The 27,932-nt window shown below is 35.5% G+C and overlaps 5 protein-coding genes across 5 annotated transcripts; 4 read left to right on the top strand and 1 right to left on the bottom strand.

The window, feature by feature from the left end:
* The first annotated feature begins 4,310 nt into the window (after window positions 1–4,310).
* Window positions 4,311–7,255, top strand: LOC110688570. The gene is made up of 2 exons (XM_021865339.1): window positions 4,311–4,939; window positions 5,187–7,255. The coding sequence occupies exons 1-2, from the start codon at window positions 4,915–4,917 to the stop codon at window positions 7,253–7,255; spliced, it is 2,094 nt and encodes a 697-aa protein (XP_021721031.1). The 5' UTR covers window positions 4,311–4,914.
* Window positions 7,256–7,265: 10 nt separating this feature from the next.
* Window positions 7,266–8,134, top strand: LOC110688178. The gene is made up of 2 exons (XM_021864885.1): window positions 7,266–7,988; window positions 8,080–8,134. Exons 1-2 carry the CDS (start codon window positions 7,266–7,268, stop codon window positions 8,128–8,130), a joined length of 774 nt encoding a protein of 257 aa, XP_021720577.1. The 3' UTR covers window positions 8,131–8,134.
* A 488-nt stretch (window positions 8,135–8,622) lies between these two features.
* LOC110688179 lies at window positions 8,623–9,266 on the bottom strand. Its single transcript, XM_021864887.1, has 2 exons — window positions 9,084–9,266; window positions 8,623–8,943 (listed from the first exon to the last, which is right to left on the bottom strand). Exons 1-2 carry the CDS (start codon window positions 9,246–9,248, stop codon window positions 8,641–8,643), a joined length of 468 nt encoding a protein of 155 aa, XP_021720579.1. The 5' UTR covers window positions 9,249–9,266; the 3' UTR covers window positions 8,623–8,640.
* A 3,499-nt stretch (window positions 9,267–12,765) lies between these two features.
* LOC110688177 (protein IQ-DOMAIN 1-like) lies at window positions 12,766–18,963 on the top strand. The gene is made up of 7 exons (XM_021864884.1): window positions 12,766–13,009; window positions 14,209–14,323; window positions 15,250–15,495; window positions 16,239–16,466; window positions 16,906–17,019; window positions 17,588–18,062; window positions 18,402–18,963. The coding sequence occupies exons 2-7, from the start codon at window positions 14,240–14,242 to the stop codon at window positions 18,539–18,541; spliced, it is 1,287 nt and encodes a 428-aa protein (XP_021720576.1). The 5' UTR covers window positions 12,766–13,009; window positions 14,209–14,239; the 3' UTR covers window positions 18,542–18,963.
* A 1,602-nt stretch (window positions 18,964–20,565) lies between these two features.
* Window positions 20,566–21,759, top strand: LOC110688569 (F-box/kelch-repeat protein At3g23880-like). The gene has a single exon (XM_021865338.1). The coding sequence runs from the start codon at window positions 20,566–20,568 to the stop codon at window positions 21,757–21,759; it is 1,194 nt and encodes a 397-aa protein (XP_021721030.1).
* Window positions 21,760–27,932: the final 6,173 nt, after the last annotated feature.

Below are 27,932 nucleotides of genomic sequence, written 5' to 3'. Positions count from 1 at the left end.
GGGTTCCTTACATCATGTAAAACCTGTGAGTTATTTTGTCCATATATGTCGAAATATTGATCGGATTACTTTAAGGTCGAGTCGGGTCACTTTTTTACGCATATAATTAAAAACCCCTGTCATAGTGATAACTGATAAACCCTTAAAAAAAACCTTGACCATAGTCAACTCACAAACCCTTGAGAAAAACAGAGGAATAACACATTTATAATCATAATAAACTAATGGTGAAACCAAAATGAAGAAAAATCAGCAACAAAAATACTAGTACATTGGCAATTTAATTGTAGTTTATTTTACAAGATCAAAGTAAAGAAATGGATTTAATATTAAATAAATAATGTGCAGTAATTTAATTAAATACGGAATAATTACAAGACGATGATGAAAATTAGTGGGTAAAATGAGAGAGAAACGAGCAAAATGAAAATTCTTCCAGTAAATTTCTTCTTCCCATGATTTATAATTCCCAGATTCCATTTTTTGCAGTGAAATCTTGTTGAAGAAAAAGAAATTCCACCCTAATTACAAATGGTTGAAGTTATTAAGAAGATGAAGGAGGTGATAACTGATAAACCCTTAAAATCCGATCAATAGTTAGAAAAATATCGTCTTGTGTATATCAAGATGGGAGATCCATATTTCCTTACAAAATAGATTGCTAGATTAAGATTATATTGTATAAGATAAGAAAGTAAAGAGCGCAGAAAATGATCAAAACAAGGTCTAACCCCCCTCCCCCAACACACACACACACAAAAAAAAAAAAAACTCCTAATCGGTACAGAATAGAGGTCCCTAACCCAATACACCTCATCCCTTAATGCAATGCCTAAGGGACTACAAACACATTCACCATTCATCTACCTGCATCCCTTAATGCAATGCCTAAGGGACTACAAACACATTCACCATTCATCTACCTGCATCAATGTCCGTCCGTCTTAGTCAACTAAACATTGCCAGAAAATTGCAATAAAAATCACAATAAAATCGTAAATATAAACAACAATTTAATACAGAATTAGAAAGAAAATAAACATATCTAATCCAAAAACTAAAAATCGCAACAAAAAATTTAAAAAAAATTAGAGAAAACAACCAAAAACAGTGTTAGCAGGATTCATTGATTATATCAATCGACTCCAGTTTACGCTCAAAATTTGAATAATTCGGCAAACAAATTGGGTTTTCTACCTTGCATGATTATATCGACCGACTACGATTATTGATTATATCAATTCAAAGGCGAAATTTTACCCAAAAATGTTAAAAAATCTCTCAAGTTTTGATAATAATTATTGCTTAGAAATATCAGGTGATAACTGATATCTAGTGTTAACGAAAAATATCAGAAAAATTACCTGGTGGTTGGTAGCCGACGCATGAAGGACGGCTGAGGGGAACGGAGGGTGGCCGGCGAAGGGTGAGTGGCGGCGGGTAGGACCTACTTTCTCCTTCTCCTACTTACTTTGTTTGACAAAAAATAGAAGTAAAACTAGAACCCTAAAATTACAAAATTGAAAACCAAATCAACGACAAACCCTAGGTTGCGAAGAAATTCGGTAGATTAAGAAGACCACAATGGCCCAAATCTTACCTCGAAGCTGCTTCAATGGAGGTGAGAAAACTCAAAATGCGCTTCAATGGAGAATAGAGAGCACGAGTTCAATGGAGGAGAGATATGGAGATAGAAGGAGGTGCATGCAGCTGCTTCAATGGAGTGAGAGAGCTCAAAAACGGCTTCAATGGAGAAGGTGGGAATTCGGAGGTGGTGGCCTAGAAGAGAAGGTGAGAACGAGCTGAGGGAAAAAAACAAGTTGAAAAATCAGGGGGAAAGAAAAGAAGAAGAAGAAGAAGAAATACGAGAGGCCCGGTTTTTTTTAATGGCACCGGTTCAAACCGGTGCTAACTACTATAGTGGGCATCGGTTTAAGACGAACCGGTGCCAACTCTATTACTTTCTTCGGTTTTTTTTTTATTTTTTTTATCTTTTGGTTGGCACCGGTTTGAACCGGTGCTAATTAGATTAGTTGGCACCAGTTTTGGTTGGAACCGGTGCCAACTCTGAATTTTCTAATCCCGCCCATTTTTTTTGGCACCGATTTTCAAGAACCGGTGCTAAAGGGGGGGTGCCTATTTCAAAATTTCTACTAGTGTGCCTAGAATGGATTAGGAGGTTTGTGATGAAGAGAAACACTGAGAAATGGGATGCAGTGCAAAGGCATGAAAGGAGATTTATGCCTTATGTTGACAAGGTCTTCCAATTTGTGTCAGAATTGGCTAACAAATGTGATGTAATTCCTTGTAGGCTAGACATTTGAGAAGTGGACTATTACAATGATAGATATGTAGTCAATTTGGAGGAGAGAACATGTAGCTGCTTCAGATGGGAGCTCATTGGGATCCCATGTGCACATGCTTGGGCTTGCATAATCAAGAAAAGATTCAGGCCAAAGGACTTTGTTTATGATTTCTACAGCAAGGACAAATACTTAGAGGCATACACACCATGTATCAGACCTATGCCTGGCATGAAACTATGGGAGAAAAGGTCTGACATGATGCAACCCATACCACCTGTGATTAGGAAAATGCCTGGCAGATCCTCCCTCAAGAAAAGGAAGCAGGAAATTGGTGAGAGGGAAGAAGCTGTGGAGTGCCAAAGAGCTAAGAAACTGACAAAGTGCTCAAATTGTGGACAGTCAGGGCATTATAAGAACAAGTGCAAGAATCCACCTCCATCCAAAGAGATTAACTTAGGTGGAAGACCCCATCAATGAGCCCCTGTAATGTATTACAAAGGCAGAAGAATTGGGAAAGAGCTGTGAAAAAGGTATGTGGGGACTCAAGCTGTTTTGTATCTTTTAAGGTAATAAACCATGGTCTAAATGTGTTATAATTTGTTTTAATTTTTTTTCTCAGGGTAAGATTAACCCTCAAACTGGCACATCCACATCACAAACTGCTCCATCTCAGCAAAGCTCACAAGATGCAGCTTCTGGTCCACCACAACCTACTCAACCAACCCCAACATCCCAGCCCCTGCCTCAGACAAATGACACATGGAAGTCCAAGGCAGAACAATCAAAAGCTAAGCTTCCAATTAAGTCAAAAATGAAGAATCACCCAGTGTGGAAGCCATAGATTATGATGTGATTTGGTTTCTTTCTGTTTTTTGTGTTAAGAACAATCCTTATACATTTTGTGGGGCTACATGTACTTCAACCTAATATTACATTGTTGTAGCCTATATTTTATTATGTGTGATGAACAAATCCACTTTGGCCTTGTAATTATTTTGGATGATGAAATGCAAGGTTTTTCAGTATGAATGTGCTCAAAATTTATGCATTGTAAAGGTAGTCATCAAAAGACCATTCCATTTCATTGTCACGACAATATTATTACAACCTAAAATTAATAAAGGTTAGTATTTGCACTCTGTTTACATGCCAAAATCTGTGACATATGCCATATATACAGTGCAAATGAAATACCTATGATTACCTAATTGCCTACTACATCATTTTCCTTCCTAAATACACTAACACAATTCCAATAACAACAACCATCGCCACCTAAATCAGTCCTGATATACCTTCCCCGTCACCTGCCTTTGCCTTCTTCATAGCAGTACAAAGTGTCTTGCATTTCTTGGTAAGTCTTTATTTTTCAATCTCCACCCTAGCCTTTTGGTCTTGAAGCAGGCAAACCTGTTGTTTTAGTAAAGCAATCTCATTTTCATCAGCTTTTTGTCCAACACAAGTTCATTAGTGACAACTCTCTGGCACTCAAGTATTTCTTCATCAATCCATTTGAAAAATTTGCATCCTCTTCTATCACATGCAGCATCATAGAATTTACTAGCCAAAAATCTTCTCCCAGGGTTTTTTGTAGTCCACGACGTCTCCAATTTTGGTGGAATTCCACAATTGCACTTATTTGGATGATATTGCTTAGCGGAGTGATATGAAGAATTGGACATCCTACCAATTACAATGTCAATTAGTAATTAAAATGCTTCATAATTTAATCTCAAATACAAAATAACTGATTCTCATAACTCAATTGAACCCCCAAACCCTAGAAATCAAAACCCCCAATTTTGATTGAACACGTAAACCCTAATTTGAGGCAGGCAGATTTCAACCCTAATTCTTTTAATTGCATTCAATTAAACCTTGTAAACAAGCGCGAAAAACAATGAATTGCAAGGAAAATGTGAAAGATTACCTGAATTTGTGTTGCTTTGCTTGATTTCTTCAATCAGATTTTTTGGGTGGTAATGGAGGGAAAAGAAATTACAGAGGAAGACATAAGGTAGTTGGGGGGAGGAGTTAATTAGGTGGGAAAGTTAAAAAGTGGGCTCCACTAACGGTGCAATTGGACGGAAAACGTTAATGGGTAGTGCTACCCAAACGTTTTCAAACTTGCGGGTAGTTGTAAACAAATAAAAAAAAGGGAAATTTGCCCAAAATAACACGAACTTTGGCCGGTTCGCCAATAATAACACCACCTTTGAGTTATTCCAAAATAACACCAACTTTGGGGGGTGTCTTCCAAAAATGGTACAAAAAAAATGGTAACCGGATTTAGGAGGTAATATTGCTGACGTGTGTTATGTCTTTGCCAGGTTGTGCGTTGCTTCCCCTTAACCATCGAACGTGTAATTAAATTTTGCACACCTAACTCCTGTCTCCCTCTTTAATTCATTTCCCTCCATATTTCACTCTCTTTCTTCGTCTTCGAACCATTTTATCAGAGGATCTCAGAGCATATTCAATTCCTCATTTCGTCATTTCCCTTTGAAATAATCAGAACTCAATTCCGAAATTCTACTGCTCCCAAAGAAAATTGCATTGAAGTGAAGTGAAGAGAAGAGTGAAAAAGTTGCGATCTTTGGTTCCCAAAATGCCCAGAAAGACGAAGAAGAAAGGTTCGTGTTTTTTTAATTTCTTTGTTTTGTTTGAATTATGATTGTTGGGTGGATTTTATGTGTTCTAATTTGAATATGGATGTTCGTATGTTTAATTATGCTGGTAATTGTTAAAGTAGGTTTAATAATTAGGTTGATTTGTATGGTGAATTATGTTGTTCACTCGATAAATTTTCTTGTTAATTGCTGAATTAGGGTTAATTACTTGAGTGTTTGTTTGTAGTCTAATTGAGTTGTTTAATTCTAGGGTCTGCTGCAAATACTCATGTTTTTGATAATGTGACTGTTCGATTCTGGTATGGGGGTCAATTTAAGCATGTTCGTAATGGTGAAATGGTGTATAAGGGTGGGAGTTATATTAACTTTGATGTTGACCCAGATGAACTTTGTTACTGGGACTTAAGGGATTATGGTAGTAAGTGTGGGCTTGCTCATGTGGATGCTTTGTTTTACCAAATGCCTGGGTTAAATATTGAGAAAGGTTTGAGAGTAATTCAAGGGGATGCTGAGGTGTTAGAGATGGGTAAGTTAGCTGTTGTAAATAGGAGTATTGTTGTGTATGCAGTTCAGTTTGAGAGAGAAGTGGGAGAAGGTTCAAATGCTGAAGTTGTGGAAGTTGATGTGGGCAACACAAGTCAGAAAAGTACTTTGTTGAATGCTGACCCCAAAGTTACCATATCCAAAACAACAGGCAAGGTACTTGAGAAACCCCCACCCAAACTGAACAAAAGAAAAAAATTGACCACAAGGAAGGGACCACAAACACAGGTGGTGAAACCCTCATTGACTGAAGAAGATGCTTCCACTTCACCTATAAAAGCATCTACCACATCACCCAAAAAAACATCTATAACTTTACCAGAAAAAGCATCTGACCTTCCCCAAAAAAAAACAAAAAAACAGACTCAACCCCCCTTGAAAATCACTTCAGAAACTCAACCCTTCACTCAAAACCAGTCTCTTCATCTTTCTCAATTCCCATCCTTAGAGTTTGTTTCTACTGGTGAGTTGCCTGATGTTAACACAGATTTCAATGATGAATTTGAGTGGGAGGATGACAGACCAGAGAGCCCTTTGAAATGGAATGAATTAGTTGCTGATGATGAGTCTAGTGATGACAGTGATCCATTATATGATCATGAGTATCAGAAGTTTTGTGAGGGTGGGGAGTTTGAAGATGATGATGAAGATGATTTTCAGTTTGAGGTAGATGAGAGCATAGAGAAAGAGAAGGAAGGTGATTTTAGTCTATCTGACATAGATCTAGAAGGTGAAGGTGAAGATCTAGAACAAACTGATTTCTTTGAAGATGAATCTGATGACATTGATGATGAGATTATTGAAGCAAGGGATAGAGTAAAGAGGGTTAATACAAAGTTACTTGAGATAGTGAAGGGATTGCAAGAAAAAGTTTGTAAGGAGAAGGAGAAGGAAAAGGCAGTTGATGAGGAGAGGGAGTTTGAAGTTGATGAAGAGAGGGAGAACTCAGTTCATGAAGAGGTTGCAAGGGATGTAAACCTAAGTGACTGTGATGAAGATAATGACATTGATACACCACCTGGTAGTAGTGATGAATTAGAAGGGAAAAAGGGAGAGTTAGTGAGCCATGAAACTGATTTCAGTAAGTTTCATTGGAAGGTTGGTCAGAGGTTTGCTAATGCCAGTGACATTAAGGATGCTGTCACTAAGTATGCTGTATTACAGGGTAGAGATCTAAAGTATAGTGTGAGCTGGAAAAACAGACAAAGGTTGGGAGTGAAATGTGTTGGTGAATGTCCATTTTATTTATATTTTTCTGTGCATTCTAGAGATGCAACTTGGCTAGTGAAGAGAGTAGTTGGAAATCACACATGCCATAGGAACATGAATAGTAACAGGCAGTTGAAGTCCAGTTGGGTGGCTAGGCAGTTGCTTGATGTGTTCAAAGCTAGGCCACATTGGCCAGCTAAGGAGATTGTAGACACTGTAAGGAGGTCTTACAGAATGATTGTCAGTAGAGATTTTGCTTACAAAGTAAAATACCATGCACACAAGATGTTACATGGCTCTATGAAAGAGCATTATATGAAGGTGGAGAGGTACTTGAAGGCATTGAAGGAAGCAAGTCTTGAAACAGTGTTGGACTTGGTAGTTGCTCCACAACCTCAGAGTTCTACCCCAATGTTTAGTAGGATGTTCACTTGCTTTGATGGAGTTAAGCAAGGGTGGACAGCAGGGTGTAGGAGAGTGATAAGTGTGGATGCTGCATTTTTGAAGACATTTCTTGGGGGTCAGATATTAACTGCTGTTTCCAGGGATCCCAATGAACAGTTGTAGAAAATGGAATATGGTAGGCATTCCTTGCTGTCATGCCATAGCTTGCATTTATTTTGTGAACCAAGAACCTGAGGTATTTGTTGATGAATGTTACAAAGTTGAGACTTATAAGAAGGCCTACAGTGGTTGTATACCTCCATGTGAAGGTGAGAGGTATTGGCCAAGATGTCCATGCAATTTGGACCCCCCTCCTATCAAGATAGGTCCTGGTAGGCCAAGAAAGAACAGAATTAAGCACCCTCTTGAGAATCCTAAGAAGCCAGGGTCATTGAGTAGGGCAGGAGTAGAAATGACTTGTAGCATATGCAAGAAGAAGGGTCATAACAAGAGAGGCTGCAAAGACAAGGATTCTGTTGTCCCTGATGAACCAGCACCCAAAAGACCCAAGGGAAGACCAAGAAAGACTGCCCCATCTACTGATGTAACCTCACATGCCCCATCTACACAAGCAACCCCAACACCCACCCTGACACAGACTGCATCATCTTCAACTCCTGCAACACAATTTGCCCACCATACTGCTACTGCACAGCCAACTCAACTAGGCAGGGGTGGAAGAATGATACTTGGAGGTCAAGGTGCTAGAAGTGTCAGTCAAAGCAGCACCAGAGGAAGAAGCTCGGCTGGTAGAGGGTCTACAACTACAAGTAGGGGAAGAGGAAGGGGAAGGGGAAGAGCACAACCATCAGGAATTGGGATAATGTTTGCTGATGATGGAAGCCCAATTGTTACAGTAAGAATTAGTACTCCCCCTTTCATTTTTGTGTTTGCTTTGTTTTTTTTTTTTGGAAAATAAGCCAATAACTTTGTAATTTGTGTGGCAGGCACCAAGTACCAGACCAAACACAAGATCTATCTCCCAGATGCAGCAGTGATCAAGTGAAGATCTTATGTGCCCCATTTCTTTTGTACTTACTAAGTATGCTTTTGGTCTAAGTGTGTAATTTGTCAAACAATTTAGTTGTTAAACAATGTTAGAGATCTTATGTAATTAAGTATTGGAAACAGTTGCAGGTATTTTGGAAACAGTTGCATGCATTATTGAAACATTTGCAGGCATTATAACAGTTCTGCCTTTGTCTTTTGATATTGCTGTGGTTGTGTTTTTCAATTTGTGCAAATAATTTGTGGTCTTTTAACATTGCTCTGGTTTTGTTTGTTTTTCATTTTGTGCAAATAATTTGGGAAATTTGTGGTCTTTTGATCTAGCTCTGGTATGTCAATTGTACACTGCTATTGCAATTATGATGAAAATCAATTAAGTACAAAATACAACAGCAAACATTACTCATTAAACATTCAATTAAGCATCCATTAATCAATTACACTGATTGCTTTTTATTTCCACATAAAACATTCAACATACATCCTCATTTCTTCCTTAATCAATAAAGGAAGATTACAACACCAAACAACAACCAAGAAAACAACAATGCTAAGTACAACGTTTTTTCATTCCTACCACACTTCATTAAATCAATCTTCATTACAACTATTTCATTCTTCAACCCTATGATGTCTTCCTCCAATTTTCCTTTCTTTAATTGCAATTTCTTTATTTTCTCATGTGCGATTTTTTGTTCAACCTGTAACTCACCAATTACGGTTTCCTTTTCCAACAACTTCACTTCATAATCTTCCATCTCAGCCTGCTCATTCACCCACTTGAAAAAATCACATTGAGTGTCCTGCATCCAGTAAATATGAACAATAAACAACACCAAATTAGGGTAATTACAATTACATATCCCCAAATTACAATAAACAAAAAAAGATGCAATAAACAAAAAAAGATGCAATAAACATAGGACAATCAATCACAACTTACTGGCCACATAGGGCAGCCGTAGAACTTCATCCCCAAATTAGGGCCTTTTCTCACAGTTTTAATCAAAGCTTCATTCCCACAATTGCAACGAATTTTCGAATTACCCATCCTTTTTATGCTAGAGGATGAACATGATTGGTTCGAAATTGACCTTCTTGTAGCCATTGATTAATTTTTTAAGAGCACTAAAATTGATACAACACGAACGATTAAAGAGAGATGAAGAGCAGAGGAAAACAAAGAACTTGAAGATGAAGAAGGAGCAACAAATTAAGAGAGAGGAAAACAAAGAAACAGAGGAAGAAGATGGAGCAACGACTACTGAGAGAGGAACAACAGAGAATGAAGAAGAAGGAAGAATAAAGGGCTTGGCATTTTTTTCTAACGGTTATAAAGAAGAAGAAAGAACACGTTGGATGGTTAAGGGGAAGCAACGCACAACCTGGCAAAGACATAACACACGTCAGCAATATTACCTCCTAAATCCGGTTACCATTTTTTTTGTACCATTTTTGGAAGACACCCCCCAAAGTTGGTGTTATTTTGGAATAACTCAAAGGTGGTGTTATTATTGGCGAACCGGCCAAAGTTCGTGTTATTTTGGGCAAATTTCCCTAAAAAAAAATGGGTAGTTCTTCACAAATGAGTCTATCTTTCGGGTAGTTCTAGACAAATTTCCCTTTTATTGTTACCGTGTATTTTTTATAGACGTGTGGGTCAGTGGGCGAGACATATGGTCAATCAACATACGAAGTATAAGTAATTGAATAGATACATTTTTTCATTAAAAAAATTGAACATATACATTTGTTTATTATTTATTTTACATTACAAAAACACATATAAATGCACGAATAGGAGTTAGAAACACTCATGAACAAGCTTATTCAAATTTAGAGATGATAAAAAATCGGTCCAGGCCGGGCCTTATCATAATTTCTCATGCCCAAACCCGCGAAAAAAGTAGCGGGCTTGTCGGGCCAAAACGGGCTTTTCTCGGGTCGGGTTCGGGTTTTTAACTAAAATTGCGTTTTTAGGCTTGCCCAAACCCGCCTTATTTTCGGGCCGAGCCGATGTTGATCACCTCTATTCAAATTTAACTAGTTCTTGGGTCCGTTTTATGTACGGGTTGTGCATGTGTTATTATTTATACTGAAAAATTATAAATTACTTGAATAACTTTTACAATCTTGTGACATCTTGTAACGTTACACTTAATGATATTTATATAGTATATATACGTATAAAAAAACTGAATATTAAACTCCTTGTTACGAGTTTACGTTATTTAGGTGATGTTGTTAAAAAAAAATGTTATTTAGGTGATGGAAAAAAAGATTAATTAGAAATTTAGATAGGGCCAATAAAAAGAAAATTATATTATTATAAAAAAAATGTAAAAGGAAAGGAGGATGCGTGGCAGCTCGGGTTTGTGTAATTTATATAGTAGTACTGAAGTATAGATATAGATATTACTCTGATTTCATATTTTTAGTCAAGAAGGAGAAAATTATATAAGGCCTTGTTCAGTTCACCTTAAAAAAATAATATTCAGTAAAAATAATTTCAGTTCAGTAAAAACAAGTTCAATTCAGTAAAAATAATCAGTAACTTTAAAGAAAAAATGTAATAGAGAATTAGTAGAAATAATTTCAGTTCAGCAGAAATAATTTCATTTCGTAAAAATAATTTCAATTCAGTAAAAATTATTTAAGTTCAGCAAATATAATTTTAGTTCAGTAAAAATAATTTTAGTTCAGCAAAAATAAGGTGAAGTGAACGAAACCTAAATCTCAATTCTCAAATCAACACTCTATAATTAAAGACAATAAAATAAATAAAAATTCTAGAAATGAGTTGTATTATACTCCCTCCGTACTTTATTATTTGCTTCACTTTCCTTTTTACGGTTGTATTTTGTAACTTGCTCCATTTCTTTTTTTGCAAAATTTTAACACTATTGCTCGTCAACCGCTTGGGCTCTGCGTTTCAATCTTTTTTTTTTAGGATAATAGTTGAATGGTGTAACCATGCTTGTATGATTGAATCATAAATTATACAGAGTACTTTTTACAAAGCAAAGATTCACAAAATCAATGAAATAATGAAACAAATGGGGTGGAGGTGAGGATCGAAACCTGATCACACTGGGAATACCTTTTTTTTTTTGGAAAGGAAGATCAATTCATTAATAAGAAGCCATACGACATTTATAAAGGAGATCAGAAACAATTAATACTATGAAAATTGAATCAAATAACAATTGTAATTCTATAAAACTACTATCGCGAGTGAGAATTGACATTGATGAATACCCTTGTCTCTTGAATCACTGTCCTCTGCAGCCTTCTTCTACAAGGGGGCCTTGCGATCTTTGGTAGTTGTTTAATTGAACTTAATTGTAGTCGTTGATCTGACAACCGATTCAACGCCGCACGAACCACCATCAACAAAATAGAACTTCCGATGGCAAAAGAGAAATCATCTACACCGATGAAAACCATCGCAAGGATGAGATCTATTATTATAAGCGATTAAAAAGGGATTTTGGGGCTTACCACTGATCAAGGAACTAGTAGTAGCCCCTACCAATATCCACGAGGGAGATCAAGGAGAGAGGGATGAAGGAGAAAAAAATAAGGGAGAAGGGAGAAGGGAGAAGATCGAAAGAAAACCCAAAAAACTAGAAAATCCAGGCAAAAACTAAAAAAATACCCTCCCAAGAAAAAACCTAGAGGGACATTCCTCCACTCCTCGATCCTTATAAGATTTACTCAATTGTGCATAATACATGTATAGTAACAAGATTGCAAATTTCCAATAATACAATTGCTTAGATTCCCAAGATCCTAAATTATATTCTTGAAATAATACGTAGTGTAGTATACTGAGTATAGAGTACTCGGTACGAGCAAACGTAAACGATAAAAATTAGCTAGATTTTTTTCGTGTGCTATTACCTCCATGGACTCCATTAGTCCATCCGTAACATGTGATTGTTACGTACTCCATTCATGAGAGAGTACTTGGTACGAGCAAACAAGTATAAATGTGTGATATTAGTACTAAATTACTAGTATCATAGTATGTGCTTATTTGGTAAATTTCTTGTATTTGTTTAGCAAGGTAAGTAATTTTCACCTGTACTGTCTAATACTATCTATCATTCCTTAAAACGGTGGTGAAATTTCCGCTCTACCATTAAAACTCTAACAATATAATTTTTCGTAAAATTTTAATCTATGTTGTGGACTTGTAAAATATACTCTTTTGATTTCTTAAAGATCGTTTAATTCCAATTTTTTTGTGGTTCTTAAAGCACTTCTTATATTGTTCAATACTCCGTATCCTTATATTTGTACGCCTAAAAATTACTCATCATCCTTTCTAAAAAAAGCAAAAAAAACTCATCATCCTTTCTAAAAAAAAAAATTACTCATCTTTAATTATATTACTCCATATGCCTTATTTATTGAAACGAATCCAACAAGATTGTTTGGGATTATATTACCGTGAGAGTATAAACTATAGATTGGCTGAGTTCGTGTTTCAACATGGGAACCCGTGATTGACTCATTGGTTGCTTGCTTTAGAAAACGACTTGTCATCTTCTTTAACCGAACCCACCACCCCCACCACCAAACGACGTCGTATTTTTAGGCGCATTTTAGCCTTCACACTATAGAGTAGAGTATCATTCTCTCCCCTGCTTTTTTGGCTTTCTGGGTATTTTAATGGAATTGTCAGAAAATACCTCCTTTAAAATCCCAGGTTATAGATAGAATAACATGGAAGAATGAATGATTAGAGTGATGGGTTTCTAATAGAATTTCCGTACTCTGTTGTTTTGTTTCAATTATACCCTCTTCACATTCTTTGTAAAGTCCACTCTTTTTTTACTTCTTTCAGCTCCATTTTCAATTCTGGTAAGTTTTAATTACTGATTTATTTTCTGAATTTTGATTTCATTGGTGAATTACTTAGATTTTTGGAGTTTTATTATAGTTATGGGATCTGTCGATCTATTGTGTTAAATCATTAGATTGATTGATGTATTGGGGGTTTTGAGTTATGTTGTTGATTTGGGGTTTACTTACTGATTACTCCCTGCTTGATTAGGTTTGTAAATTTTGGGTAAATTTGGAAACTACTTGATTAGGATTGAAAATGGGGATTTGTGGAAATGTCCAACTTAAGGAGTTCATTCACATAAGAGGGTATTTGAAATTTATTTCATTTGAACATGCTGTAATGAATTTGTGATGGAAATCTATGTTCATTTTAGGGCTTTTGATGTTGATTTGAAGCTTAATTTGAATTTTGCATGATTGTTCACTGGTTTGTATTCTCTTGACGTGAACAAGAGTTGCATTTTCTGTTGCCTGCGAAATTGCGGCAATAAGATGGGGCTGCTTCTTGCCATTACTATGTGATATTGTTGCACTAAAGCGGTCTACTTTCGTGTCGCCTCTAATGTTAATTGATTAACAGCAATGTATCACTGATTGGTGTTCTGAATGCGGGTGTTTCTTCTAATTTATTTTTTGCTAGAGTATTTGGAATACCAAGTGTTGCTACAATTGCCATTTGGAAGTAAGAATTGCCTATTTTGATTAGTGTTTGAATAAGAAAAGGTGAGAATCATTCGACATACTGGTGTAGTGCTAGGCATTGTAGTGGTTGCTCAAGCTTACACCAACATATATGGCGGTCCATGATCAGTCTCCCTAGGAATTTAACCACCAGTGGGATACTAATCTTTGTTTCAGTTTTTAGGGCTGAATGGTAATGCATATTGTGTGTTTTTTTTAATTGTTCACTTTTTAATTGTGCGCTTTTTTTTTTTTTTTTTTTAATTGTTCACTTGATGCATTATAAAATGTCTTTGATGGACTTCAGAAGCTGTCTAGCATATGTATCAATTGATTATTGTTGGTGGCAAGGGCGCGAGGCCCCTTGGGAGTTGGGGGTGGGGGAAGAGTTAGAAGATGTCCAACCTCAATGTGCCCTGGGGGGGGGATGGATGAGATTGTGAGAATGTGAAATACAATTCTTTCCAAGCACAACTGGGCATACATATTATGTGCTGAGGAACGTATTAACTTTTTTTAGTTTTTATTTGCAGGTGAGGCAAGGCTAAGTTGTCAGCTTGTGACATGGGTGTACCTGGGAAATGGATCAAGGCACTGGTTGGATTTAAGAAATCAGAAAAGTCTCCATCTTCAGAGAAAGATGAAAATGTGGGTTTATTTTCTTCAGCTCTTGTTCTCATTTCTGACCTTAGCCTCTCTTTTTGGTTGGGATGAACCTGCATGTATTTAACTCTAAATGCCTTTAGCCTGCATGTATCTAAAATTCTAAATGCCTTCAAACATAATTTTTAAAAATTGAAAATGCGAGTATTAACTATCTTACCTACCCTTGGGAAGTCAGGAAAAAAGATAGAGAGGATAAGATCTTTGTCCTGTTAAGTGTTAAGTGCTATTGTGCCAATTATCTCTTCTCCTTGCGTGTTTCAAAATAGGTAAGAAAATATTAATGTAAAAGGTTGGAGGAGTCCAAAGTTTGGACAGTTTGAAAGAGCTCATAAATCTTTTCATATGTGTTATTCAGGCTTTAATAATGTGTTTGTGCCATAAAAATTCAGATGTGCAGAATATAGGCACGAGAATGAGTAAAACTGTAAAAGAGAAACATTCTCTACCTTTGGCAACAAAGATCTGATAGCTGATTTTGTAGTTGCTTAGCTGCTAAATATTTATCTGCATTTTTTATTATGATTTCTGTAATCTACTGTATCTATTAGATTGCAGATCATATGACTAGTCATAATTTGCAGTGCAACTATGGCCTGTCTATTTATGACATCGAAATAAATTTGACTTAAAAAGCAAGGAACATCATGGTTTTTTGGTTGCATTTTTTGTAATTGATACTCACTTTCAGTTCAATTACTCTAAAGTGACAAGTAAATAGCATACTGAATTTGGTAATATTGTATGGTGTGTAAGTTATGACTTATGTACTTACTGTTAGTCACACGCCCACATGGGGGTCTGATTCAGATGCTGTGTATGGAAGCAAATTTCATCAATCTATTTTCACAAGCTTTGGAGTTTCACTTCTCTTATTACCATTATTGTCTAATGACACACTGATATTGCAGAGAGCAAGAGCTGTTGGTAAATATCGACATCGTAGAAACCATTCTATTGAGATAGATAATCAAACACTTCAAGAAGAACAAGGACAAAATAATGACCTATCTGGGAATGCAATTCCCAGGCCGGTTTCTGATACTGCTACCTCCCCCTCTACTTCTGTCCAAATTCCTTGTGAAGCTGAAGAACAGCAGAGAACCAGAGAAGAATGGGCAGCCACATACATACAAACTGCTTTTCGCGGATTTCTGGTACAATATTGTTATGCTTCCTTGATGATTCATATGTTTTCATTCTGATTTACCAGAACTCTAATTGATTCCCTCTTCTAATACAAAGAAAGTGAGGATTCCTTAAGATGATACAGTGTGGTGGGCATTGTCTTGGTATGCTGCATCTGGATACATGCTCATTTTGGCACCAACTGAAACTCCTTGCATATTTCTGAATACTAATTCTCTTATAATCCTTGCATCATCTCGAGATCAAAATTTTGAAACTATGACTGTTTGATGCACCCTTCCATATTGGCAGATATGCTCTACTGCTGCTGTTGTAATAGCCCTAGATTGCTGGCAATTTAGTTCAAACTGTTTGATACACATATAGGTGATCATTTTGATCTCTGAAATTGCATTAATAGGCCTGGTTTGTATGCGTAGAGGAACTGAAGGCTTGAAGGAAATAAGAATGAGAATAACTTTTCCCCTCTTTGTTGGATTTGATTGCTCAAGGATCCTTGTTTAGAAACTTAAATATGACAAGTAGTAGGATCCAGTGTGTTGAAGTAAGTTTTGCTTGATAGAAAGATGTTCCTGAAGATGTATGCATCTAAATGTGTTCTGTGGTCCTACAATTATTTCTTGAACACGGGTAATTGTCGTTGTAAAAGAGAATCTTTAGTGCCTACCAAATTCAGCTTCCCGGTGTGGCAGTGTTTTAATGCCTCAACTAAGTATCCATGGTTAACTGTGATTCTTGTGTTCTATATCAGGCTAAGAGAGCTCTGAGAGCATTGAAAGGATTGGTAAGACTGCAAGCACTTGTTAGAGGGCATGCTGTGAGAAAACAAGCTGCTATAACTCTACGCTGTATGCAAGCTTTAGTGAGAGTTCAAGCTCGGGTACGAGCAAGGCGTGTGCGTTTGGCTTTAGAAAGTCAAACCGAACAGCAGAAAGCTCATCAACAACTTCTACAGGAAGCACGTGTTCGAGAAATAGAGGTGATTACTTGCTCCATTGTCAACGACTATTATCTCTTTTGTTGCTTTGGGACTGTGATCTGGAAACCTTAATTCTTCTCCGGGGTGCCATCATTACCTTGGATTAATTTCATGCTTTTATAGCACAAGATTTTCAAGCATGGTATTATAATATACATGTGGGTAACTAACTCTATCCAACATTTGAAAAAAAAAAAGCAATTTGGGAAAGCATAAGAAGTGAAGAAGGCAGTAGCTCACAAATTCATTACAAAATTTTAGTTATTTGTTCCCTTAAGTTTGGAATATTGCCAGTAGATTCTATTTTGCATACTATGGCGTTTTATAGTCAGTGCTTGGTTTTTGGTAAAGCATGAAGCGTTTTGAAATAGTAGGATGTTTACGCGTCAGATCGGGCTGAAGCATGACTATATATCTTACTGAATGTTTATGAATTCAGGAAGGATGGTGTGACAGTGTTGGCTCTGTAGAACAAATACAGTCTAAGTTGCTAAAGAGGCAGGAGGCTGCTGCTAAGCGTGAGAGAGCAATGGCATATGCCCTAGCTCATCAGGTATAACTCCATTGATAGTGTAACTGATTTTCTTAATGATTTTTCCTTATTGGATTGGTTGTAGAATAATATGAAATTGCCGCCGTCTTTAATTAGCTTGTGAAAATGCTCATGTTGTTAAGAATGAGAGTAGACAACATGAAGCATGATAGTTCCAATTTGGTCCTGCAGCCATGCCACCAATGTTTATTTTGAAAATCTAATGTGCTTGTAATTTCGCAGAGTAATAAATTACCCTTTAGAACCAATCTTTTCCAGTTAGTTATACTGTGATTCGAAAGAGAACAAAAAATCAGGGAAAAAGGTCAATTCGGTTATGTTAGATGGATATAGAAATTAATTTAAAATCTGGGAAGGGGGATGGGATGCGGTGTGGGATGGAGTGAGGTGCAGAAATTCTATTCTGCTGGTGTTATGATAGCTGACAGAAAGTTTACCCTCGGCATAGAAAAACAATCAAATTTGTTATTTGCTTGTGTAAAAGTTACTAATCATCATGTGGTTTGCTTGGTGCTTTATTTCAGTATCTTATTTAGGTGATTAACCTTTGGGTTTGGATCTGATGTAGTGGCAAGCAGGATCAAGACAGCTAGCTGCTGCCTCTTCTGGCTTTGAACCAGACAAGAACAGCTGGGGTTGGAATTGGTTGGAGCGATGGATGGCAGTCCGTCCCTGGGAAAACAGATTCCTTGACATCAATCTGAAGGATGGTGTGAAGATACTTGGTAATGAAGATGCTGAAGGTACCAGTGAGACTAAATTACAGCCGAAATCTTCTGGGAGGAAGCCCCTGTCAGCGAATCTCCCTGCACAAAAATCCACCCCATCTAACTCTGATGAATCTTCGACTGGCAAGTCTGCAAACACCCAAGACGTATCCAATTCAGTGTCAGCTAAGCTTAAATCCAAACAAGTTCGTGAAGTCCCCATTGAAGAAGCTAACTCAAGACCTATCGCTGGCTCACGATCCCGCAGTAACCCAAAAGAAAGAATGATAGTACAGGATGCAAAGCCCAAAAAGCGTTTGTCTTTGCCTAATAATGGTACGTTGGTGCTTTCTTAAACTATGCATCTCTTATGATGCCATCCACCTCTTTCATCTACCGATGTGTACCTAGTCATCTTTATCTTAATATCTGTGGGTAGATGGTCATAATAAAAACTTAAAAAGCATAGGCTGTTCTTTTCCTAATTGGAAACTAGGGCTCTATAGTCCTGTCAAAAAGGAAAAAAATGGAGTACTAAATATAACAATTGATCCCTTCTCAACCACTTAATTTAAGTGGGATTATTTATGCACATATCTTTTATAGATGGAGTTTATACATATTGGTTTCTTTAGTAAACATTGACGCGTGTGTGATACTAAAATACTTGACCAGGAAATCAAGGAGCGCAAACAGCCAAGACAGTTGCTAAAATTTCTGGTAAAAAGAATCCTGGCACACGACAGCCAATCAAGGATAAACCAAAGTCGGATGGAGTTGCTGTAAAGTCTGCCCAACAGGCCATCGATGTTTAATCCGACTGCACTTGTGATATAAGAAGGCCATCTTGTAAGTTATCAGCTCTCTCATTAGTTGTAAATATAGTGTGGCATGTAGCATGATAGGAGAGGATGATCTTATCCTACTACTTCTAGTGGAACTCCTTTGAGGCTTTGTGTAAGCGTTATAGAGAATATAAGCTCATGCCCTAATATATTGAAATAAATATGGCGAGGACATGCAAGTTTTTTTTTTTTTTTTTTTTCTTTTTCAAGGTGTTATATTTTGTGCAATTTTTTCTTTCTTTTTTCCTGGTGCATTGTAGTTCTAGTTGGAAAATTGTTGTATAATTTATCATGTGTAATATGAGTAAAATTAGTCTTTGAATCTGTCCTTGTGTAAATTTATCTGGTGGTGTTCAGTTTTATACTTTTATGCAGTTTTGCAGCTTCATCAATATTTTCCAGCAATTTCCCATGTACAACAGATTGTACAATGTACATGGTGCAATTAAGGCTGTATATTTTCCATGTGCTGTTTTATTGTATCTTGTTAGTACACGGACCCAAAAAATAGCTACGGTTATACCTTACAAGTTACTAACAATGGTACAACCAGTTATACGATAAAGACCCTCTCCCTCGTGAATATCAAAGTTTTTTTTACAGGATTGGCAATACGGAGTATAAAGGAGGCATCAATGATCAAAAAAATTTGTGCATTATTTTAATGAATATCGTAAGTGGAAAACATATTAAAAAGGAAAAATTCATGGGAACAATCCCATCTTTAGGTCATTCTTTTTTAATAATCCCACCCTTTAGATTAATACTAGATGGAAGCCCATGCGATGCACAGTTTTTTCATCTAAGATTTTTAATTATTTGATTTATTATATTTAATAATTTCAGACAAAATTACAAAAGTTTAATATTAATTTTTTTTTTACTGTAATTTATAATGAATTTATTAAATATAAATAAATTGTATATATAATATTTTTTCCGTTGTATAAAATCTTTAATGTGAAATGAGTAAAACATATTTTGTAATTTATAGGATGCTCAATGAGTAAAAACATATGAGAAGTTTTCTTCTTGGTCAACAAAATCAGTTCATGTAGGAGTAAGATGCTCAATTATCTATGGTTGTACGTACTCTATGGATGAGTAAAACATCTGTGTTGAAATCTTTACACTCGGATATGTATATAGATCTTGTTTGAATGGTTTCAATATAAATTTTATTAATATTCACTTTTTATAATTTTTACAATGTTGATTATTAATCGTTAAAATTGTATGTGGACAAGTGTGATATACTATACAAGAAACGCGTCAATAAAAAAACGAAAATAGTAAATTTGTAAGTATCATGGCCTATATTAAGGTTTAGTATGTACTTCCGTTTTTTTAATTAGTTGACATCGTTTGACTTTTACACTATTCACAAACTACACTTTAATTAGCTTTTGTAATTTATATGAGTAGCTATGATAAAACATATTTTGTAATTTATAGGATTAGTTACGATAAAACATTTTTTGTAATTTATACGGTCAAAAATTTTGAAGTTTGACCCATTTATTTGCAATGGGGCAAAAAAATAGTAAAAAAAAAGATTACTAATCTAAAGATTATCCCATTTAAACAACTGCTCGGAGTAAAAAATATGCAGCACTTAATTCAAAATAATATTTCTTAAGCTGAATATTTTTATAACCTATCAATCAACTACCACTAATAAGCAATAACTTTCTAAATACTTCGTATATTTATTTTAGGCAACTTCTCTTATATCTTTTGAATAGCAGAATATAACGACCCCTATTTTCTAAGAAATAAAGTTTCCTATTCGTTGTCATATTCCAAGTATACAATCCTATTAAGGTTTGACTGCTTCTTTATTAGATTAATTAATTAATAATAATTTAAACCCTATATTATTCATCTATTCTTGTATTTATATAATAATAATAACAATATAACGTTTACCTCTTCCCTTCAAAAACCTTAAACCTTTGATTCTTCCGCCTTCCCCTTCACCAGAAACTTTAACAATGACCGCAAAGCAATTTCACGATTTTCTAGCGGAGATTAAATTTAAGATTTTTGATCTAATTTACACTATTAATCGAAATAACACCGTTAAAGAATTTCAAGATTTTCCAAAGGATGTTCAGTATAACATCCTCAAAAGATTGCCGGTAAAGTCTCTTATACGGTTCATGTGTACCTCAAAATCCATATATTCCATTGTTACTGATCCAACTTTCGTGGATTTATGGCATACCACTTCCGATATGGAGTATCATATCTATTCTCGTTGCACTTTCTACGACGAACAAACATTTTTGCTGTATAAACATCTGTCCGGTACAGGTAATGCGATCACATATAAGAAGGAGTTCACTAATGTCCCGGTTGGTGGAAGCCATTATGTTATTGGTTCTTGTCACGGATTGGTTTGTTTTGCTAATGTTTTTCATCATCAAGGTTTAACCCTAATTTTTTGGAACCCGTTTTTAGGTAAATCATTAAGCATCCCTATTACCCATCTTACTGCCAATATACGATCTCGTGCATTAGGGTTTGGGTATGATAGGCGGTCTTTAGATTTCAAAGTTGTTAGAATCGGTGTTCTCCCTAACGACAGCAAGCATGTTTGGGCAGAAATCTATACACTCCATTCACATACTTGGAAAATAGTACACGGATCAATTTCACGTCCGGTATCAAAAATTATGGAGCAAGGAATTTTTACAAACGGGGTTGGGGTTATACACTGGATTATGGAAATTAAGTCTACACGTAAATATAAAGGGCAAAACACCACTGAGTATGTTATAGTGACATATAATCTAGCCAAAGAAGCTTTCGGAGAGATTAAAGTTCCGAAACATATTTTTCATAAATACATGTACCTAACCAAACTTGTTATAAGCGGAGAGGAGAAGCTTGCAATATATCACAACGATAGGTTTTGTAAATTGTGGGTGATGGAAGAGTACGGCGAGAGTGATTCTTGGAAGAAAATTTTTGGCATCGATTGTGGAGATGCATATGGGAAGGTGTTAACTAGTCTAGCTAACGGCAATATTGTGGTATCAAAGAGTGATGGAAGTTCGATATTATATAGTCCAAAAAACAAATCTGTCCGTCCATATAAAAAAGAGTTCGCCATGCTCGATTATGTAGGGCCTTACGTTGAAAGCCTTGTTTTTCTAGGGCAACAACGTCTTGGAGGATCTTGATGCTTAGTAAGGAAGATGGTGAGGTCTTTGGTGACTAGATGTTATCTACAATCGTAACTGCAACCATGCTTGTTTACTAGAACCTTATTAGTGGTATTTATTTGGATTTCATAATCAATTTTCATTGTGTAAACACAAATTTTAAATATGCAAAATATAGATTCAAAACAAGTGCAACAAAATATTGATTTTATTAATTTGAGAATATTGGGTACAATCTCTAATTTTGTCCTCTGATTCGATCTCCACTTTGACATAATTCACGGATTGACTTGATTCTCGAACGAGGGCTGTCGAAGCTTGATCTCAATCGAAGATTTGATGCAGAACTTTGACTTATGTTGATGTAGACCTTTGACTGTTCGTTGTTGATGTAGACCTTTGACTTGAATTCTTGATTGAGGGCCGACGAGGCTTGATTTCGATCAATGACTATTTGATATAGAGGTTGAACTGGTATTCATGATGATTTGAAGTCCTCCTTTCCTTTGTGTTGAGGGCCGTCGAGGCTTGATCTCTTCCACGGGTGATCTTCTAGAGTAGAACGACACGTCGAATGCTTGTTGTTCTTCTTCTAGGTTTTGAGATATTTTCTCTGGAAAGGTTTAGAGTATTTGATGAGAGGTTTTCTCTGGAGAGGTTTAGAATATTTGAGAGGCTTTTCTCTGTATTTTGATTCTCCTTGTTTTCTCTAGGATTTCCTCTCCTCTCCTCTCCCAAATGAAATAGGGAGAGCTCTATTTATAGAGTGAGACACCCTTAGGGTTAGGGTTTGATGTGTATTGAATTGGATGTTGGACTTGACAATAAAACCAAACTAAAATGGGTTAATTTAATATATTCACCCAAATTAATTTACTTTAATTAAATGTCAATAATAAATGAGCCAATAGTTTGACCTTTGACTCACATAATATCCAACGTGACACTTAATTAAAATTTTCATGCCTACACATTGTCTATAAGATTTGGTGTCTTTAACTTTACTTTTTTGATGTATTGCTATACTATTATATGTTAACTAAGGTTTGGATTATATTTTTATTATAATTGATTATTATAGCTTTCAAGGCCTTGTTTGGTTGCACCAAATTTATGTAGGCACTTAAAATTCCTAGGAAATGTAATATTGATGTGTTGTTGGTAACCAAAAAAAGTCTTCGTATCAGTGGTATTTAGTTTCTATTCATGATTTTATTGTTACAATAAAGGTTTATGTCCTTTGTTTGATGATTTTCTTTGTGTATTTTTATAAAAGTATTTTTCATGTGTTGATTATAATTTTTTTTTATTTATTGTTAGGAAGTTCAAATTCAATGGAATTTAGTCAATCTAATCGATAATTCAGGGATCTTTAATTTTAATGCTAGTTTCTCAACAGTTTGATGCTTAATTATTCCTCTAATTTTTACACGTCCTAGCGTGTAGCTTGTAAATAGTAAATAGTGTATGGGTTTGGTTTCAGAAGTTAGTACCACACTACTACAAAAATGGCCAAAGAGACCTATAATAAGAGACCTGTTGGTTAATACAACATGTCTCTAAAATGGCAAAGGCCCCACATAAGATAGAGGGACGAAAATAAGAGACCTGTTGTTTTGCTGACTGGTCTCTTATGTGCATAAGGTTGGCTTTTCTTTTTTTTTTTTTTTTTAAAAAAAAAAATACCTTTTCCCTTCTTAATTCTTATTCATTTATATAGTTCATTATTAGTCATATGACTCTCTCTTTCCTCGTTCCCCCTTATATGCCTCTTTCTCTTTCACCTTCATCAATTGACTCACCTCTTAATCTCTCATTTCATTTCTCTCTCTCTCTCTCTCTCTCTCTCTCTCTCTCTCTCTCTCTTTTTTAAACTCCCAGAGCGATTGATCGCGCCACTAAATCCTCCTCATTAACGGCGCGCTACTGCATCCTCCTCCTACGCCGGCATTGCCTTAAATGTCAATTTTGACCATAAAAACTCTAAATCTAAAGTCTTATGGTCAAATTTACTCAAATAATTCTACAATTGAATTAGTTTTGGAAAGGTATGTTTCCATATCAATTTAATACTGAAAAGTTTTTGGGTTGGTGACTAGGTGTTTCTATGGCGGTGGTTTTTGAGTTTATTTATTTATTTAAAACAGGTTGTTTTGGTTTAGATTGGGTAATTTTTTGGGTTTTTCGTGGGTGGCTAGGGTTTTACGGGGATTGGGGTTGCTTTTCACTAGGGGTTGGTTTTCACGGGGTTGGGGTTGGATCGGTTTATTACGGTGGTGGGGGTGGTTTTTACGGGGTCGGGATGGTTTTCACGAGGGTGGGTGTGGTTTATACGAGGGTTTTTGGGGTGGTTTATACGGAGGTTAGGGTGGTTTGTACGGGGTTAGGACTTAGGGTTAGTTTATACGAGATTGGTAGTTTTGGGTTTTTGTACAGGGTTAGGAGTTTTTCTACGGTGGTGTTAAGTGAGGTTAAGGTCTTTGTTATTGATAATATTTTCTTGGTTTTTTTTTTAAAATATTAAATTGAGTATATTATTTCCTTTGCAGTTTGGCTCAATTGATTTCTTGAAAATTGATGATTTTTCTGGGTTTATTTTGGATAACAGGATTGATTTAGGTGCCTAAGAGTTGATTTTGGTGAAGGCTGCAAATGTGATAATATATGTTTAAATTGATTTATCCCCTTAATTTTGCTATTAATGATGTTCCTAGGTGAAAAATTTGATGTTAGATTGTGACAAGATTTATAAATTGAAATGCATTTAGCTACGCAGGAAGAGGAAGCTAGAGATGATTTGTTGCTAAATCAGTTGGTAAGGTTGTGTTTATGTTGTTGATGTCTAGTTTTTAAGAATTATAAGTTTTTTAAAAAAAAAAAAAAAATTGATTCTCTTAATGGTGTACAGGAGGATGACCAATTCAAGAAACTCGCTTAGCTAATGTATGGAGGGCTAAAGAAATTACCAAGGATGTGTTGAATTCACTTGCTGCATAAAAATGATGGGAATGTTGTTAGTTTTGGTAACTTGTAAATTATTATTTCCATTAGTTATTATTTACTTGTAATTTATTTCCATAAATTCTCTTATGTTAAATTATTGTTCGTATATACTTGTAAATGTAACTACTAGTAAATTCAATAATTATATAAGTTTATGTAAATTTATCTAATTGTTTGGTTATGCAATTTTCAATTTTAGTAGAATAATTACAAAATAATAAATATATATCGTCGGATTATTTTAAAATAAAATAAAATAAAGAGACCTGTTATCTGACAAAATAGGTCTCTTTATGGCTCTCAAAGAGACCTGTTGTGTTAAATAATAGGTCCCTTCCCCTTCTTAAATGTATGATGTGTATACATGCAAAGAGACCTGTTACCTTACTTAACAAGTCTCTTATTGATTACAAAGAGACCTATTCAGTTGAACAGGTTTCTTTTGCAAAGAGACCTATGAGCTCGACCTCCTCTAAATAGGTCTCTTATGTCATTTCCAATGGGTCTTTTTGGCCTTTTTTGTAGTAGTGCCACTAACTCTAGACTACCTAAGTCCCTAATCTTTGGGCTATTTTATAAGTGGTAGTCTAGTGGTAGTTGATTTGCGCTTATTCATATTGTATATTTGTATGTCAGATAGATACTACTCTGTAATATTGATATGATATATGTTGCATATACAATTACGGAGTATTATCAAATGAGATATGAGTCATGATATCATTGCATTATATAAGACAAGTTTTATAAACCTTAAAAGAATACCACTACCTAAATTTGATAAAGATGTTCGAAAAGGCGGGAAGTCCCCAGCATAAGAACTAACGTAAACCATAGGAACATGAACTAAAATCAACATGATCTCAACATGAACAGGAACTCAGATCAGGCAGAATATGGAGTAAAACAACATGATCTCATCACAATATAATCCGGACAAAACATGACTCATTGTAGTAATAAAACTCACACAAAACACGTAATGAAGAATATAAAAACCAAAGCATGGACTCAAGTCAATTAAAATCAGAAGCTGAAATTAAATTAGGGTGAAGAAAATTATACGCTGCCTATTCGCCCAGATGGATGAAATTTGCGATCATGATACTTGAGAAAACCGAGGTATGCTGGATCAAATTGGTCCTCATCAACCACAATCCCAGATGTGATCCTTTTGTCGCCATCTTTTGTTTCTTCAGAAGGGAAGATCATTTTGGTTGGGGGATTTGCCACCTTTCCTTCCCTATAAGCCTCCTCATACTAATTTTGGTGGTTTAAAGGTGGGACTTGTCGGTTTGACAATTGGCACGCTAGAATGCCAGATCTCTTCCGAATCCACCACCTTTTCCTCCCCCTTTGCCCCCTGAATAGAGTTGAGGGCCCTTCCCAGACATTTGAATGAAAAATCAGACAATACCTCCCTAGCTTCACCTGATTTGTAAAATCCAAGAGGCCATGTTGGAACAACAAGTGTGTAGTGTGTGAATTTTGTGAAAAAACTCAAAGTCCCACATTGGTGGGAAATGAGAGTTTTACTCTCTTTATAATATAGAGAGTGGGCTAAAGGGGTGTGGCCCTTGGGCTACCCACATTTTGTGGAGAGGGAAGACCTATATGGTAAACCATCTATCACACACACGCGGGCTGGGTCGGGTCGGGTCGGGTTTATTAAATAAACTTATTTTTTGGACAAGGCTAATTGCGTGATTAGTTCCTTGATTTTTGCTAAACGTTTTTGACTGATTACATTTGACCGTTTTTCAAAACTGATTAATGGAGCGTTAATCATGCAAACGTTTTCACTGATTTTTTGCTAAACGTTTTGCCACGCATTAATCTTCTGTAACCGTTTTGAACGTTCAACTTATGACCGTTTTAATTGCGTGATTAGTGCCTAATTAAACAGCAGCAGTTACGTTGCAATTTTTCCTATAAAAGGCGTGTTGATTTCCTGTTTTTTATACACAACGAATACAGAAAGCAATCTTCTTCTCCTCTCTATTTTTCCTCACAAAAACAAAACCCTCGAGCAGTTTCTTTTCTTTTTTTGGTGTTTAGTTGCCCGGTGGTTTTGTGCAGTTCCACCGGTATAATTACAATAGAGGAAGGCTGTTTTATCCTGGGGAACATCCGGTTGTTGTACGAGCTGCTTGCACAAATTAAAGGGCAGTACCGTGAATGTTCTAAAGAGAGCGACATAGTCCGCGACTCAGTCTATTTCCCGGTAACTTTGTTCTGTTTTTATTGTTTACAGCAGTTCGGTTAATAACAGGCCAAGGTTGTAATACTCCGTATTTTTATATATAAATTATTTATTTTAATTTTTTTTATAAATTAAAAGATTCATTTCATTTTAAAAGAAATTAATTACTTACGGTAAGATGAAGGACCCTGATGAATTGGCACCCAAGCAAATGTAGATCGATTAGGCTAATGTTAAACCTGAATAACTGATCATTTGTAATTGAAGGTTTTATCTAGTGATAAAAACTAAGATACTTCATTTAAAATTTATTTTGACAATTGTGCATTTTGTGAAAATAAATAAATAATTTGAAATACTTTTGTATATTTGGATTTTTTTAATATATAGTACAAACTATTTATAATATACTAATATTCAATAAAATTATGTATAAATTATATTGATAGAGTTACACTATAGAATTTACCACACAAAGATGTCAATAAAATCAGTTGTACCGTACAACCAGGCACCAGCTATCATATACAGAGACACAGAGTATTTACTCACTTGCATGAATTTTTGCTCATTTGCATACAATTAGCATTATCCTATTCATTTGCATACAATTAGCATTATCCTATTCATACGCATGGATTTTTGCTCATTTGCATACAATTAGCATTATTTTTTTCCTATTCATTTGTACACCATGAACAATTTTTAAAATTTAAAAGTGGAGGAAGTGAAAGTTTATGGGAATTTCAACTTTTCATAAAATATGGGAAGTAACCAAGCCTCCCCTTGATCATTCAAAAATTATGAGACTTTTAAATTTTCATATTGCCAACCAAACAAGTTTAGAAATTTCATTAGGGAAATAACTTTTCATAAAATGCAATTTCTTACGGCAATTTAATCCCCATGTCAATCAAACGAGTTCAAAAATACAGTTCGATATTTGATTTTTTCAATTAAAATTGGCATACCGTCTTACAAAATT

Source organism: Chenopodium quinoa, unplaced genomic scaffold (assembly GCF_001683475.1).
Source record: "Chenopodium quinoa cultivar QQ74 unplaced genomic scaffold, ASM168347v1, whole genome shotgun sequence".
Classification (NCBI taxonomy): domain Eukaryota; kingdom Viridiplantae; phylum Streptophyta; class Magnoliopsida; order Caryophyllales; family Amaranthaceae; genus Chenopodium; species Chenopodium quinoa.
This window is presented reverse-complemented; position numbering and strand designations above follow the sequence as displayed.

Coding starts and splice junctions, on each gene's coding strand:
- LOC110688179 (XM_021864887.1), bottom strand. CDS start 9,248: ATGGCTACAAGAAGGTCAATTTCGAACCAATCATGTTCATCCTCTAGC. Junction 8,944..9,083: donor ACGGCTGCCCTATGTGGCCA/GTAAGTTGTGAT, acceptor TACTGGATGCAG/GACACTCAATGTGATTTTTT.
- LOC110688569 (XM_021865338.1), top strand. CDS start 20,566: ATGACCGCAAAGCAATTTCACGATTTTCTAGCGGAGATTAAATTTAAG.
- LOC110688178 (XM_021864885.1), top strand. CDS start 7,266: ATGGTAGGCATTCCTTGCTGTCATGCCATAGCTTGCATTTATTTTGTG. Junction 7,989..8,079: donor ATGGAAGCCCAATTGTTACA/GTAAGAATTAGT, acceptor TTTGTGTGGCAG/GCACCAAGTACCAGACCAAA.
- LOC110688177 (XM_021864884.1), top strand. CDS start 14,240: ATGGGTGTACCTGGGAAATGGATCAAGGCACTGGTTGGATTTAAGAAA. Junction 14,324..15,249: donor CTTCAGAGAAAGATGAAAAT/GTGGGTTTATTT, acceptor CTGATATTGCAG/AGAGCAAGAGCTGTTGGTAA. Junction 16,467..16,905: donor CACGTGTTCGAGAAATAGAG/GTGATTACTTGC, acceptor TTATGAATTCAG/GAAGGATGGTGTGACAGTGT.
- LOC110688570 (XM_021865339.1), top strand. CDS start 4,915: ATGCCCAGAAAGACGAAGAAGAAAG. Junction 4,940..5,186: donor CAGAAAGACGAAGAAGAAAG/GTTCGTGTTTTT, acceptor GTTTAATTCTAG/GGTCTGCTGCAAATACTCAT.